The 13,398-nt window shown below is 39.7% G+C and overlaps 1 protein-coding gene across 6 annotated transcripts in view; it reads right to left on the bottom strand.

Annotated features, from left to right (window-relative positions):
• Positions 1 to 13,398, bottom strand: part of SEPTIN6 (septin 6) — a 190,386-nt gene that overhangs the window by 78,046 nt on the left and 98,942 nt on the right. For all 6 annotated transcript variants that reach the window (XM_086918555.1, XM_086918553.1, XM_086918554.1 and 3 more), the window contains exon 3: positions 1,336 to 1,531. In XM_086918555.1, the coding sequence (XP_086774681.1) occupies positions 1,336 to 1,531 (196 nt within the window). The remainder of the gene's footprint in view (positions 1 to 1,335; positions 1,532 to 13,398) is intronic.

Below are 13,398 nucleotides of genomic sequence, written 5' to 3'. Positions count from 1 at the left end.
TTTCTTCTTCAAAGACTGACAGATTCCTGGACGTTGCCAGGGGCGGATTTTGTTTCATTCAGCCTCGGAGTTCATCAAACTGATTTTTCAACGAGATAGGACAGGGTATCAGCTGGAGGGGATTGGCTGCTAGTGGGGTACCTTTACCCATTTTGACTCTGCGCTATCCTTCGATCGGAGTGACTCTGGGCACACCAGCATTGGTGATTCCCTCAAGACCAACTCCATTCCCCCCGGAGAGGGAAATACGAGCATGCAGCAGTAAAGTGGTGGCTGCATCCCACTCACTGCCCTGAGGCAGCAGCAAGAAAGTTCTCCTCTTAAAAAAACAAAAATTACTTTGCCAGCTTTGTGGTAAATATGTTGGTAAATGCTCACGTTTTCGGCTTTGCAAACCCACATAATGATGTATTGAGCAAAAATGTGTATAATATGTGGAAATCTAAGTGCTCTTCAAAAGAACCACCAGTATGGTGAACTTTAGAGTTAGGGGTTAGAAAGAATGCTACTGGTTGTCAATGCAAAATGAATTAGGTGTTAAACATTTTGCAAATGGATTTCCCCATCCTGAAAACACAAGTAAAACTACTTGCATAAATTGCAGGTATAAGTGCCTTTGTTCTGTAGGAAATGAAAGGTTCATCTCCTTCATAGGAGTGTAGGTACAGAGATTTTTCTATGGGGATAAAACGATTATTAACCATAAAGGAAAAAAAACAGAAAATAAAATAACTACCATAGCATAGTTCTGTCATTACTCCAGTGGACTTTAACCCACACTGATTATCTTCTGGAGTATACCCGAAATATAAATGTTTTGATTATGTTTATGCATACTCATTTAGGATTTGAACTTTTAACTTTTTTCCCCACAAATTGGCAAATGTACCAAATTGTATATGAAAGTCTAAGATACATACGTGTAAACAATTATAGCTACTACTTTAACATTTGAAGTAATGAATGTGCAAAGGAGGCCATCAAGCAGAGAAAGGACACCTTGTTCAAAACGCTGATCATCTTGGGGAGTGTGGAAACTTCCGGGGCAGATCAAATTCCTTGAGGCAGAAAACCCTGTAGGCCACGCAGAACCTTCTATGAGAAAGGACACCATTTAGAACACACTGCACTGCTATAGGAAAAGCAGACAATGTGGAGTCTCTAATGAATTCGTTTTTTTGCGGTGCTGGGAGGTGTTTAGAGAGAAAACCCACCATTGACAAATTGGAAATGGGAAACCTTTGAATAGAATATTGTCGGAGTCAATGAGGGTACTGTGAGTTGGTGTATCAAGGTATATTGTCAAACAAACGATTGTACAAAACATCTCCTTACCTGTCTTCTTTGTTGATTTGGTCGCCGAAGCCCACTGTGCTGACAATGGTCATTTTCAGCCGCACGTTACTCTCGGTGAGGTCATAGGAGTTAGATTTCAGCTGGACTCCAGGCTGCGAATGCGATGTCGGCTCACCCTCAAATTTGGTGTTAAATAAAGTGTCCATGAGAGTAGATTTTCCAAGACCCGTTTCCCCTTCGAATAAGAAAAGCACAGTAAAAAAAACAGAAGATTGTTAGACTTGGTATGGGCTATCCGACAAAATAGTTAGTCCGCAGCATGACCGGGGCAAAGAAACAGAATAATATCAACTCAACCCTCTTCCAAAGGTGAATAAAACACCAGCCCTTCAAACTGACAGGTAGAACTCCAATGTTAGGCCTGCAATGGTGTTCACAATAGAAATATTTGCACATGATTTAAAGTGCAAACCTGCCCTATTGCCTCTCTGGTCCCTTCATCTCCACACTAAGCCTACTTACTTTCCGCCTTCGCCCAAGGCCTCCTCAACCTTTTATGTCCTCTCCCCCCCCCTTTTTGTTGCGGATTGTACTCTGGGACACTGAAATTATGAGATGCTGCGACTGGTTAATTTTTTGCCCATAACCCACTGTCCACTACATAATTTGCCAATTGTCATAAAATAAAAAAATATATTTTGCTACTCTACCCACCACTCTATTAAAGGGGCCCTTCCAGAGAAGAGAAAAGTGCGTTTTGTTTTTTACCCAAGCATCCATCTCTAACAATCCCCAACAATAGGTATTCTAGAATGTTCCTTTGTTTGAGCACATCTGCTGGGGTTTGAGACTCTTTACGTGTGTTGAGTTGCAAACTTTTGGAAAATACTTCCAAACCTCGAACAGAAAAAAAGGCTGCTTGTTTTAGGACATCACAAATTTGCGATTATTCGGGCGGATTAAAATTAATTTTATCACAGTAGAATATGCACAGTGCCACCAGCTTAATCCGCTAACAATGCGACAAGGTTTGTGTAGTAAATCTTTATGCCACGCAAGAGCGCTTAACACGACCTACACCACTCTTGTTGCTTGGTCAACACAGATGTACACTGCCATACTGAGACGGTCAATAATAAATATTATAGAACATCCAGGTCATGGCAACAGTATCCACTAAATACCTGCCACCTTTTCACCTCACCTCCACCGTCCCCCCCAAAAACGTTTCAATTGCCGAGATCAAGAAAAAAAAATATCTTGAAAAACCAGTTCAAAAGGAAAGAGGGGCGAAATTCACTTTGAGTCATGTAAAGAAATGAACGCAGCAGCTACTGGGCCTGGATATGCTTTTTAAGCACCTATAATCTAAATTAATTAATAATTAAATCACACTACAAAATCTCACAGTGGGGGGTAGAACTAATATGAAGTGAAGTCCATTATAATAAACTAAAGGCCAGATGTACGCCCATTTGATTTGGCGCCTCGCAATTTGCGACAAATTGAGAGGCGCAAATTGCGAGGTCCAAAATCAAATCTACAACAGTGTGTTTAACTCTGTTAGCGATTCCCAATTGGGTCGCAAATCCTGAGGTCCATTAATATTAATGAGCCTCTCGCAAGTTGCGAGCCCATTGGGAATACCAAGGCTCCAGGGATGGTGGCCTGCCGGGGTCAGCAGACCACCATGTCTGGAACGGTTTTTAAATAAATCAGTATTTTTTTTTCTTTTTTATATGCAGCCCGTTTTCCTTCAAGGAAAACGGGCTGCATTAAAAAAAAAAAAATTTAAACCATTTTGTTTCATTTTTTAAGGACAGGCAGTGGTCCTGGACACCACTGCCTGCCCTTAAAAAATAATTTTGCATGCATTTACAAAGGGGGAAGGTGTCCCCTGGGACTCCTTCCTATTTGCAAATGCATTACCACCTAGTTGAAGTAGGTGGTAATTGCGAGTGTTTTGCAACCGCAATTGCGGTTTCAAAACATTGGTACATGGGTTTGAGACTCGCTATTTGGAAGCGAACGCCCCGTCCAAATAGCGAGTCGCAAATAAATTGTAACTCACTAAATAGGCTTTGTACATGGCCCATGATGTTTTTGCTTGTGCAAACCGGTTCACAAACCCGTTTGCGCATGCAAAAACGGGTCGTACATCTGGCCCTTAATTCATTTTACAATAACACATCAAAAGCCAAGTGCTGGTGTATGAAGCTTAATATTGTAGAGCAACCATAGTCCTAAATAATATTTGCTTACAATTGATGAGCATAATTCAACATGTATGATCACTGATTACATGTTTCACTTTACAATGGATGGTTACTGACAGTGTATTACTGTATATAACTATATGCGACGGTGAATCTATAGCACTTAAGAAAAAGTAAAAAGTAGCTCAAATACATTCGGAGAAGTAGTAACCTAAAAACAGTTTATTTGTTCTGTGAAAACAGCCTGACCGCCACAAATACAAAAATATGTTCCACTGTTGATTAGGCCTCCTATTGGGTTTATTTCCTCGTAACAATTTAATTTCAATTATTGTTTACTGTCCATGTCATCGAACTTTCCAAGGTCTTCTCGATTAGCCTTAGGATGTCATATTTGAATCCTTTATGTGCCTTGATTTCAAATGTCTTCATTTTATAGTTTTCCAGTTACTTTGGTGGTACGTTTCACGGTTTTTAGTTACGAAGTAACTTTCTTGTCCCAGCTCTTGTGTTTCAGCATCCGTTTGCAAAGTATGCATATCATACTACTGATGTACATTACTCAGCATGAACATTCGATTATATAAACCACAACATTTCTATTGCATCACATCATTCAACATTTTCTAGTTTTTATAACTTCTTATATTCTTTCATGTCCATAGCTACCATCCATGCTTTGCAAGGCAGGCATTTTCTGAAACCTATTTGTCTCCGTCAGCCATGCTTCTTAATGTGTTTTTTTAGACTTAAAGCAGCTAAGCACGAGTTTTTCCTTTATTAAAGGTGCTCTTCTTTCTAAGATGATTTCCATTTACCCTTTCCCCAAGATATGGGTTCCTCTTTAGAATCCTTTGGTATGTATTTGCCGCTGCTGTATATGTTATAATTCTTATTTGGCAGTCTCATTTTATGGTTTCTTTTAAATATTTTCTCTTTTTTAATGATCAATAACTAGGCATGATCCCTCTGTTTTGCTTAAAGCAGGTGCCTCCAACCTTTTCTGTAGAAAGAGCTACTTCTGTTCCGTGAAACTCATCAAGAGCCACGAATATTGCAGTATTTGTTGAAATAGCGACCATAAGTGGCCACCATATGGAAGATTACTACCAGCGATCACCTCAGTGCATCAGGTGTGGTTGCCAGCAGTAAAAAATATTTTGCCAATATGGAATGCCTCTGCATGGGTAATACATAAGAGCCATAGGAGCAATGTCTTTGGTAGCAAGACAATAGCATTTGTAAAACGTGTCCACAGTGCTTTAGCACTCAAATATCAAATTTGAATATATTTTGGAAATTCAACCATTTTTCTTCAAATATCAGCATTTGAGCTCTGATATTTAACATATTTTAATCTCAAATATACACTCCCAATTTTGGGATACATATGTTAATTAAGCCAAACCAAAGCTTCTCATCTATTCGGCTGGACTGCACACAGGAGAGCTACTTACAGGTAGCCGGAGAGCGACCAGTAGCTCACGAGCTTCTCGTTGGAGAAGCCTGGCTTAAAGTCTTACTTTTATTCTTCCAGGATAGTCACTTTCTGCAAATTGTCTGAGCTTCTGTAGTTTAAATTCAATCTTGTCAACAGTTTTGCCTTCAGAGAAATTCTGTGTAAGGAATGCTCTACTCTATACTTTCTCGATGGAAAATTTATAACATACTGATGTAATTTTCTTTGAATATTGGGTGGTTTGTAATGGACCATCTTTGACGCAAATTTTCATTTCAAGGTATAGTTTACAGTTTTTACTCAGCTCTTAAGTGAAGTGCAAGTTGAATTCATTGTTGTTCCAGATATCAAAGTATTGTTTAAACTCTTGATATGTGCATTCTCATATCAAGATAAGATTATTAATGAATATTAGCCATAATATCATTTTGTTCACATATTTTATCAATTTCTTCCCATGCCATCTCATTTTTCCACCACCACTTAGAGAGGAGAGTCCCATGGCTGCTCTGCATTGGTTTGTAAAGTTGATGGTTGAATAGAAAGATATTTCTATCATGTTTACCATATTGCATATTTCCATAAATCAGTGTTTCTTTGATAGAGGAAGTATTTGTTTGCATTAAGAGATTACATTCCTGGTCTTGAGATACTAGCCGTCGACCCACAGCATAGTTTAAAAATGTGTCAAAGTCTGTTGAAGCTCTCAAGTAAAAACTCAGATCTTTCACTATCGGTGCTAATATCAGCTGATGTCTTCAGGAACAGGTACTCTTCTGGTAAAATGTGGTGACGTTCAAGTGGATTTTATGTGTTCTTGTGCACTTTTGACAGAAAATATATTAGGAGCGTTACAGATGCTTTACTCCGATATTTCAACACAACCTTTTAATAATCAAATATTTTCCACAGATTGAGTTGGTCTTGTCTAGTTTATTGTATTGAATTATCATTATTTTTCTTTCTTTTTGCTTTTCTTGTGAATACTTTGTTTCTCATTACTACAATATTGTCCCGTCGCCATTATTAATTTAAATTGCTTCCCCTTTTTGCGATTCTTTGAAAGTTCTGCTATCCTTCATTAAACTGTCCTTTGTATGAAGTGGGTAACCATGTATTTGTACTTTTTCCATCTGGAAGTGCAGGGCAGTATCGAGCTTTTATGTTTTTGTCATTCCCAAGATTTGTCTAATGTCTGTAGATTATTTACATCAATCTATACGTTTAAACCTCCATCTACTTCACCTTTTTTGTTTTGTTCATTTTGGATTGCAGTGAGCAGAGTCCAGAAAGTGATAAGGAGGCAGACTAATGCGGTCTCTTCCTCAAAACAAAAGTTGTTAAAGAAACGATTTCCCTTTCTGTGATTACTGTCTTTGCCTGTGGTTGTTAGTTTAAAATGGTCGTTTTAACCTTCCTGTGATTGCAAATTTTATCACCGGTTTTGTGTTTTAAACTTGTGTTTTTTCCTGCCCATGATTCCTTCCATTTAACGTGTTGAATTGTGGGATTTGCAGTCCAAACTCTGTAGTTTCTCTCTCATTCCTGGTGACAATTCAGTTTTCCCTCCAAATTTCTTCTTTGCTCTGTGCTAAGACCTGTATGTTAAAATAGTGCACCTCAGCCACCATTTTGTGTTTACAGGCCAGTGAAACTAACCCCCTGCCTCCCTGCCCAACAGCAACAGGGATATTCTTCATCAGAGGGTGCTTCTGTGAGCTGTTTAAACTGCGTTTACTAGGAACTGTGCACTTCCATTTTTGGCCAGGAGAGGGAGTATAGTTGTATTCAAACAGTATTGTTCGATTTCAAGTTAGTGAGGCCCTAACCTGCAGAAGTTCAAAGTGTGGATTGAGCCTGTCTCTCTCTTAGGAGATTCTGAACAGGAGAAGCAGCTTCCAACTCCCTGGCCAGCAAACCTTGTCTGAGGTCGCTGGGACCTTATATGATCTGCTAGTGGTTGGTACATGTAAAACAGAATACTAGACCGTGGATCCCTTTGATTGGCAGCACCTGAATTGCTATCCCTCCGTTATTCTAAACTCATCTACACTTATGATGATATGTGTGCACACTGTATCGCACCCACTGTCACAATGCTATTCCTAACGGAACTCAACAGTTTCAAACTTGAAGTTGATACTTAACTGTTTTTGACTTCTTGCAATTGGATCCACATATAAGTCAACTTGGTTAACCACATTTGATATGGGAACAACTTGAAGAAGTCCACTTCAAGGACGAAACGAGTCGGCTGTGCCACTTTCAACAAATGATGCTTATGACTTTGATTTTAATAATTTGTTTTGGAATAAAGAAAATCTTGGAAGAACACTGCTGCCTGGGAATACATTGCATACCTGTTTTCCCTGCATATTGAGAATGGTGCACCTGTGCTTTTGGTTGGTACATGTGTACACTGATTGGTGGTTGTATCTGGTGTTTCTATTGGATTAGGGTTGGTGTCATCATTGGTTGGGTATTTGAGGGTTCTGATTGGTTTCTGGGTCTGTGATTCAATCAATGTAGGGTTGGAACTAGGGCTAGGATTTCTATTGGAAGTAGGGACTAGGGCTTCCTATGTTAGTGGTTGTTGCGAGTAGGGTGGGACCAGGGCTAGGATTAGACCTTTAATTGGAAGCAGTGATTAGGGCTGCTGGTGTGATTGGTTGCTGGACTAGTTGTGGGACTAAGAGTAAAGTTAGGCTTTCTATTGGAAGTAGGGCCTAGGGCTTCCTGTGCCATTGGTTGCTTGGACTTGGGTTGGAACAACTGGTAGGGCTAGGACCTCTATAGGAGGTAGAGATCAGGGTTTTGAACTGACTGGGTGCTTGGACTAGGGCTAAGATTGGCTGTAAGGTCCTGGTCTCCTATTTGTTCTAGATTTTAGGGCTAGTGTTGTGATTGGATAGGGTTAGGGGTAGGTTCCCATTGGCTGAAGGGGTCACCTGATTACTAGGGCTATAAAAGGCCAGGGCTAGGGCGTCTCAGCCCGGGTGTCTGGGCTAAGGGCAGAGAGGACAAGGGCAGTTGCCAGTTTGAGCCTGTTCGAGACGGACCAGGGCCAGAAATGCTGCCCAATATACTTACCTCCTTTATGTATCTATATACTTTCTATGTACTTATGGATCTATATATTTATCACTTTCTTCTAATATAGCATTTCCAATGCACTACCCTATTTCTCAACCTATACTTCGCTCAATATATCTTCTAGCCCAACCTTCTGACTCATCTCAAACTTCTTTCTACTACTCTTTCCAATGCACTACCCTATCTCTCATCCTATACATCTATCAATATATCTTCTACATCCACACTCATTTATTCCAAACCCCATACCACTACTAGGATACCCAAAATAACCCTACTAGACTCTCTCCTACTCTACCCCTCCTTGCATCATCTGACACCTCTTTTACTATACCGATCCCCTAAAACAAACCTTTCTAAACTCTTCCCCCTTTTCTACCCCTCCCCAACCCTTCTCAATCAAATAACTGACTAACATATCCACCACTAAAACTACTTTCATGTTTCACCATACTAATTCAACACTAATCCTGATGGGTTCCACAGTAGCGTTCTACTTGAGCTTCAAAACCCCATCAGAGGAAATACAAACCTCTTTCCCTCTTCTATCCCGTCACCAACCCTTCTCTACCCAAATAACTGAATAACATATCCACTACTCAAATTACTTCATATTTTACTATACTAATTTTCAACACGTATCCCTTATGGGTTCTGGAGTGGCGTGCTACTCGCCAGAAAAGCGCTTTAACACCCATCAGGGGTAACAAGTACTATATGAATGCAAACCTTTCTTCCCCTATTATCCCCACACTATCCTTCTCACTCCAAATAACTGACTAATATCCAACACTGAAATTACTTCATATTTCACCATATTCATTCACCACTAATCCTTTATGGGCTTCCTGAATAGCGTGCTTCAATACTCCATCAGGGGTAACAAACCTTTTTCCGCCTCTAGCCTTCTGCTATCATTCCAAATCCAAATAACTAACTTATCCACCACTTAAAATGTACTTGCATGTTTCACTATACTAATTGAACACTAATCCTCTATGGTTCCGGAGTAGCGTGCTACACGCTGAAAAAGCGCTTTGACGCCTCGTCAGGGGTAGTAAGAGCTATATAAATGCAATTACATTACAATGCAATATGAATTTGACAATTTCAATCTATGTGTATTCATACAAATCTATCCTTGTATTTACATAGTCCAGATGGGTATAGGATAGAAGTTTAATCATTTCTCCATAACGGATTTCAGTTTAAGTGAGTTCCCTTTCCGATAGATTTGAGGTTTTAATAGTGTCTCACCATGTCCTTCTTCAAGTGGGATCTCGACTGTTTCATTAGTGTCTTGGATTTTAATATTTCCCTTGTCCCAATTCCTTTCACCCTGCATTGTATTGTGCCTCTTAAGTCTGTGCTTTGTGTTAAAAAAAAAAACAACTTGTCAATTTAGTGATGCTGCAATCATTTGTTGAAATTTCTTTCCCGTCACTTACTTCTTGTTTCAACCAGCTTGATCCTTTTATAGTCGGTTTCTATTCTTGTTTTGTCTAATGAGCCTGTTTTAGATTGTCTGACCACTTCCAAAAAGTGTCGTTTTTTTCTTGTTCACAATCTTGATCACAAATTAATCTTCTTTGTTTCCTCCCTTTTACTTCATCCTGGTCTCTTTTTAATCTTGCCAAAATCGAATTTTAGATTTACTACATCTTTCAGATTTAATGGTTTAATTTTCTTTAAACATTATATTTTTTCATTTTGTATTCTTGCCAACTCTTAACGTCTGTTTGATCAATATCCCCATTGATCCTAATGGTCCTTTCATGTTAACCCCTCATACTCTACAACAATCCTCATAGCAAAGAATGAGAAATATCCTCAATCCCTATGACAGTGCATGGGGTATGTCTTTAGTTAGAGACGGTAGGTCTCATAACTTATGGACTGATTTTGTATCTCAAGTTGAAACATTTTTGTATGATTAGGACAGGCATTTCGTTGTTAACATTCTGTGCCGGGATATTTTGACTGCCACAACTTTCACCTTCAAATAATTCCTCTGTCTTTCCAATTGTGCTGTGCCAACGTGGCCTCCACTTTTATGTATAGTTAATGCAGTGTATTACATTGCAATGCTCTGGGATATTATACGTGTCAGCAGCAGTTACCCTTCGGTCTTTGCTGTTCGACTGAAACTCAACTGTGTAACATAACACTTTAATACACAAACACTCTTGCGGTTGCATCCGTTCAATAGTTTTCAGGCCACACAATTACACTTGAAGGAATCCTTGCCCCGTGGGAGTTGGTTGGCTCTGTGTCATTCTCCAGTCTCACACCCTTCACAACTCAACCACTCAGTTTGGGGTTTCTTCACTGTAATTCCAACGCTGAATGGGTGGCCGAGGCCAGCCAAGTAGTCTTCCTTGTTGTTTGGCTCTTTGTGTGTTACAGCGATTAATTTGTTGTGCCATTGCCCGCCGAATAGGTAAACCACTCTTATTCATGATTGTTATTTTTCACACAGAAAATGCAGTTGGCCCTGGGTAACACCTAATGCACCACGTTTATTTATGCACCATTGGCTTGTTCACAATCACCATTACCAGCGTTTTTTCCCTTTCACTTCTAAATAGGGAAACCCATTTACCCAAGTGTGTACCTCCCATGATCTTCTAGGAGATGTAGTTAAAAAGTTTTAGTTTGTAAAATCCAGTCAGCATTCTTTCTCCAGTCATTTTATATTTCTGTTGGCTCGTGTTAAATTCTTAAACTTTGTTATTTTAGTTCAGGTTTTAATTTGAGTCACTTCTTCGAGAGATACAACCACTGTTTATCATCCTAACTAACTACCTCTTCCTGAAGGCGACGCAAGGTACGTGGCAGATCTTTCTTCAAGGCTAGCAGTTTGCATTGGTTGCCTGGAACAACCATCTTACCGCACTGTTTTCTGGTGCACCCATTATTAACATAATAGGCAGCACAATGCACTATACAAAGCGGCCATAATGATTTTTAAAGCCCTAGTGGTTTAAGCTGTCTTAGTAAGTAAGCTGCAACGTATGTGCATTAGAAGATAGGTTGGGATCACAATGAATTTAATTGTGGATGTTTGGACTTATTAGATTGTGATTTACTAATCAGTAGCTTGCTGTGCTGCGTCACACATAGAAGCTCCTTCTCAACTTTACTTAAACTCACACTTTTTTTTAACTTGCAAATTGTCTTTTCCAAAACAAAAACATAAAATGTCATAAATGTCGCAAAAAAAGCAAATGATTTCAAGAAAATGATCATACTTTTTAGTACAGATGGATAACCAATGACATGTCTGGGCTTCTAATGACCATAAGCACAATTCTACTTTTCTGGTTTGGTTGACAAAGGAGGAACATTCACTGCAAAAAATTGGTTTTAACGTGTGAACACCGAAGACAGCTTAAGGTTGTTTTGAAAAGACTTATTTTATGAAAACATCATGGATGCCCGATTTTCTGATTTGGCCTGATAACCTAGCCACGACTTAAAACTTTGAAAGCAATAACACTGCATGACGTGATGAGTGGCTCCCTAAAGTGTGCTGAAAGAGGCGCAGTAGTGTAACTGTCCAATCTGACTGCACTTCGGAATGCAAATACCCAGCAGAAATATAAATTCCCAACAGTCAAAAAATGAAGCAGAGGCTCGCTGAGGCGTTAAAAACAAACTTTAAACACTTGCAATCTTAGAATACCACCTTTGCTACCAAGATAAGCATTTCCTGAACAGAAATTAATGCCCATGACTGCAAGAGGACTTTGTATTAATATGCTCAAACAAGCCCGACTTTTGCAATCCTAAATTTGAGGTTCTTGGTAAGTTTTCATTCTGTAAAATATCACTTGATGTCCAATTGTGGATGACATTCTGAAATCCCAAATAGGCGTTGGGAAGCAAATTCCATGTTGACACTATTCCGCTCCGAAAGTGACATGCGCAGCCGCTTCTAAGCACCACTTCTGAGCATGGACGTCAGCTTTTATTCATAATGTAGCAAACACAGTAAGGTGATGGACGGAGTGCTGAACCTTTTCAGACACTCACCCCCAGTTACAGATTTGGGTTTAATCCATCATTGTTCTTCTACTCACCAAGTCACCCCAGTTTGGACCCAGCCTTATGCAAATCAGTCTTGACCCTGTTCCTCATGGGAACAGTCCAGTCCGAACTGCCAGGCCAGGTCCTCCCTGGACCGGAAGCAAGCATCTTGGGACCGGTTTCCGGAAAACACCCATCATCAGCCAGGCTAGCTTGAATCCAATGGCATGGGACAAACTTGCTGCTTCTTTCTGTTGCTCAGGTAGTGGTTTATTCAGGTGGCAGCGACCTGCCACTACCGCCCGCGTTGAGAAATCTCGCTGAGAGGTGGTCTAGCATACGATTTTCCGTGCTCACCAACTTAACATTGGCAAGCCACGAGAGAGGAAAAACTCCGCTCTCTGCCACTATGCGGTTTTCTTAACTCCACGTTCTACACGGAACGGGGAAAAACCGAGCGGAGCGGAATTTTACACCCAGGCCTACCTTTATGCATCTTGAGTAAACTCTACATTTAATCATCACCACCAGGCAAAAAAAAAAAAATCTAAATAATAAAATTCAAAAAACAAAAACACTGCAGTACGAAAACGGACATGGTTGCTATGGAAGATTACACTGTTGTATTAGTAATACATTCTCTACTTAAGCAACAAGATATTCTTTCGGATTTATAAACAGGTATTATTATCTTAACGCTGTCCACTTACAGTACAGTGTTAGGCAGTCTACGAATAGGGCACCAGGAGGTCGGTTATTTACCTTGTAAGCGGATCATCAAGTGAAAACAAAAGTGGTCCTAGAGTTCATAAGCATGAGATCTGGGCAAGCACATGTGCACAAGAATTCCACAGACAAGGCAAAGCAAAACAGAGTGAAGGTTTGGTGACAGGGCTTTATGTTGGTCTTGTAATCCGAGGCACTGCGCTATGGGGAAGCTGCATACTTCGAATAATCCTGGCTAAAACGAAACATTGTGTTATCTATACACCATGTGGCTGCTCTGTCTTTAGCTGAGAAGGTGAAAACATGGGCCACTGGCACGAAGAAAGTGTATATCAGGGAAATGCATGTGCTGAGCATAGCACGGGTGAGGACCTAGTAGACGTAAAAGTACATACATGTAAGTTACTTTACAAAATGTATGTGAAAAGTCCAATACATTAAATGGATTTATGTATTATAGTGTAATGTTCGTCTGGCATTTTGCACTATATATATAGTGTGATGTTAGTCTGGAATTTTGCACTATATATATTTTTTTTTCCCCCACAAAATTTATCTTTGCATCTACTTTTAACACAA

Source organism: Lissotriton vulgaris, chromosome 4_1 (genome assembly GCF_964263255.1).
Source record: "Lissotriton vulgaris chromosome 4_1, aLisVul1.2, whole genome shotgun sequence".
NCBI lineage: Eukaryota > Metazoa > Chordata > Amphibia > Caudata > Salamandridae > Lissotriton > Lissotriton vulgaris.
The sequence above is the reverse complement of the archived record's forward strand: the minus strand, read 5'-3'. Positions and strand labels throughout refer to the sequence as shown.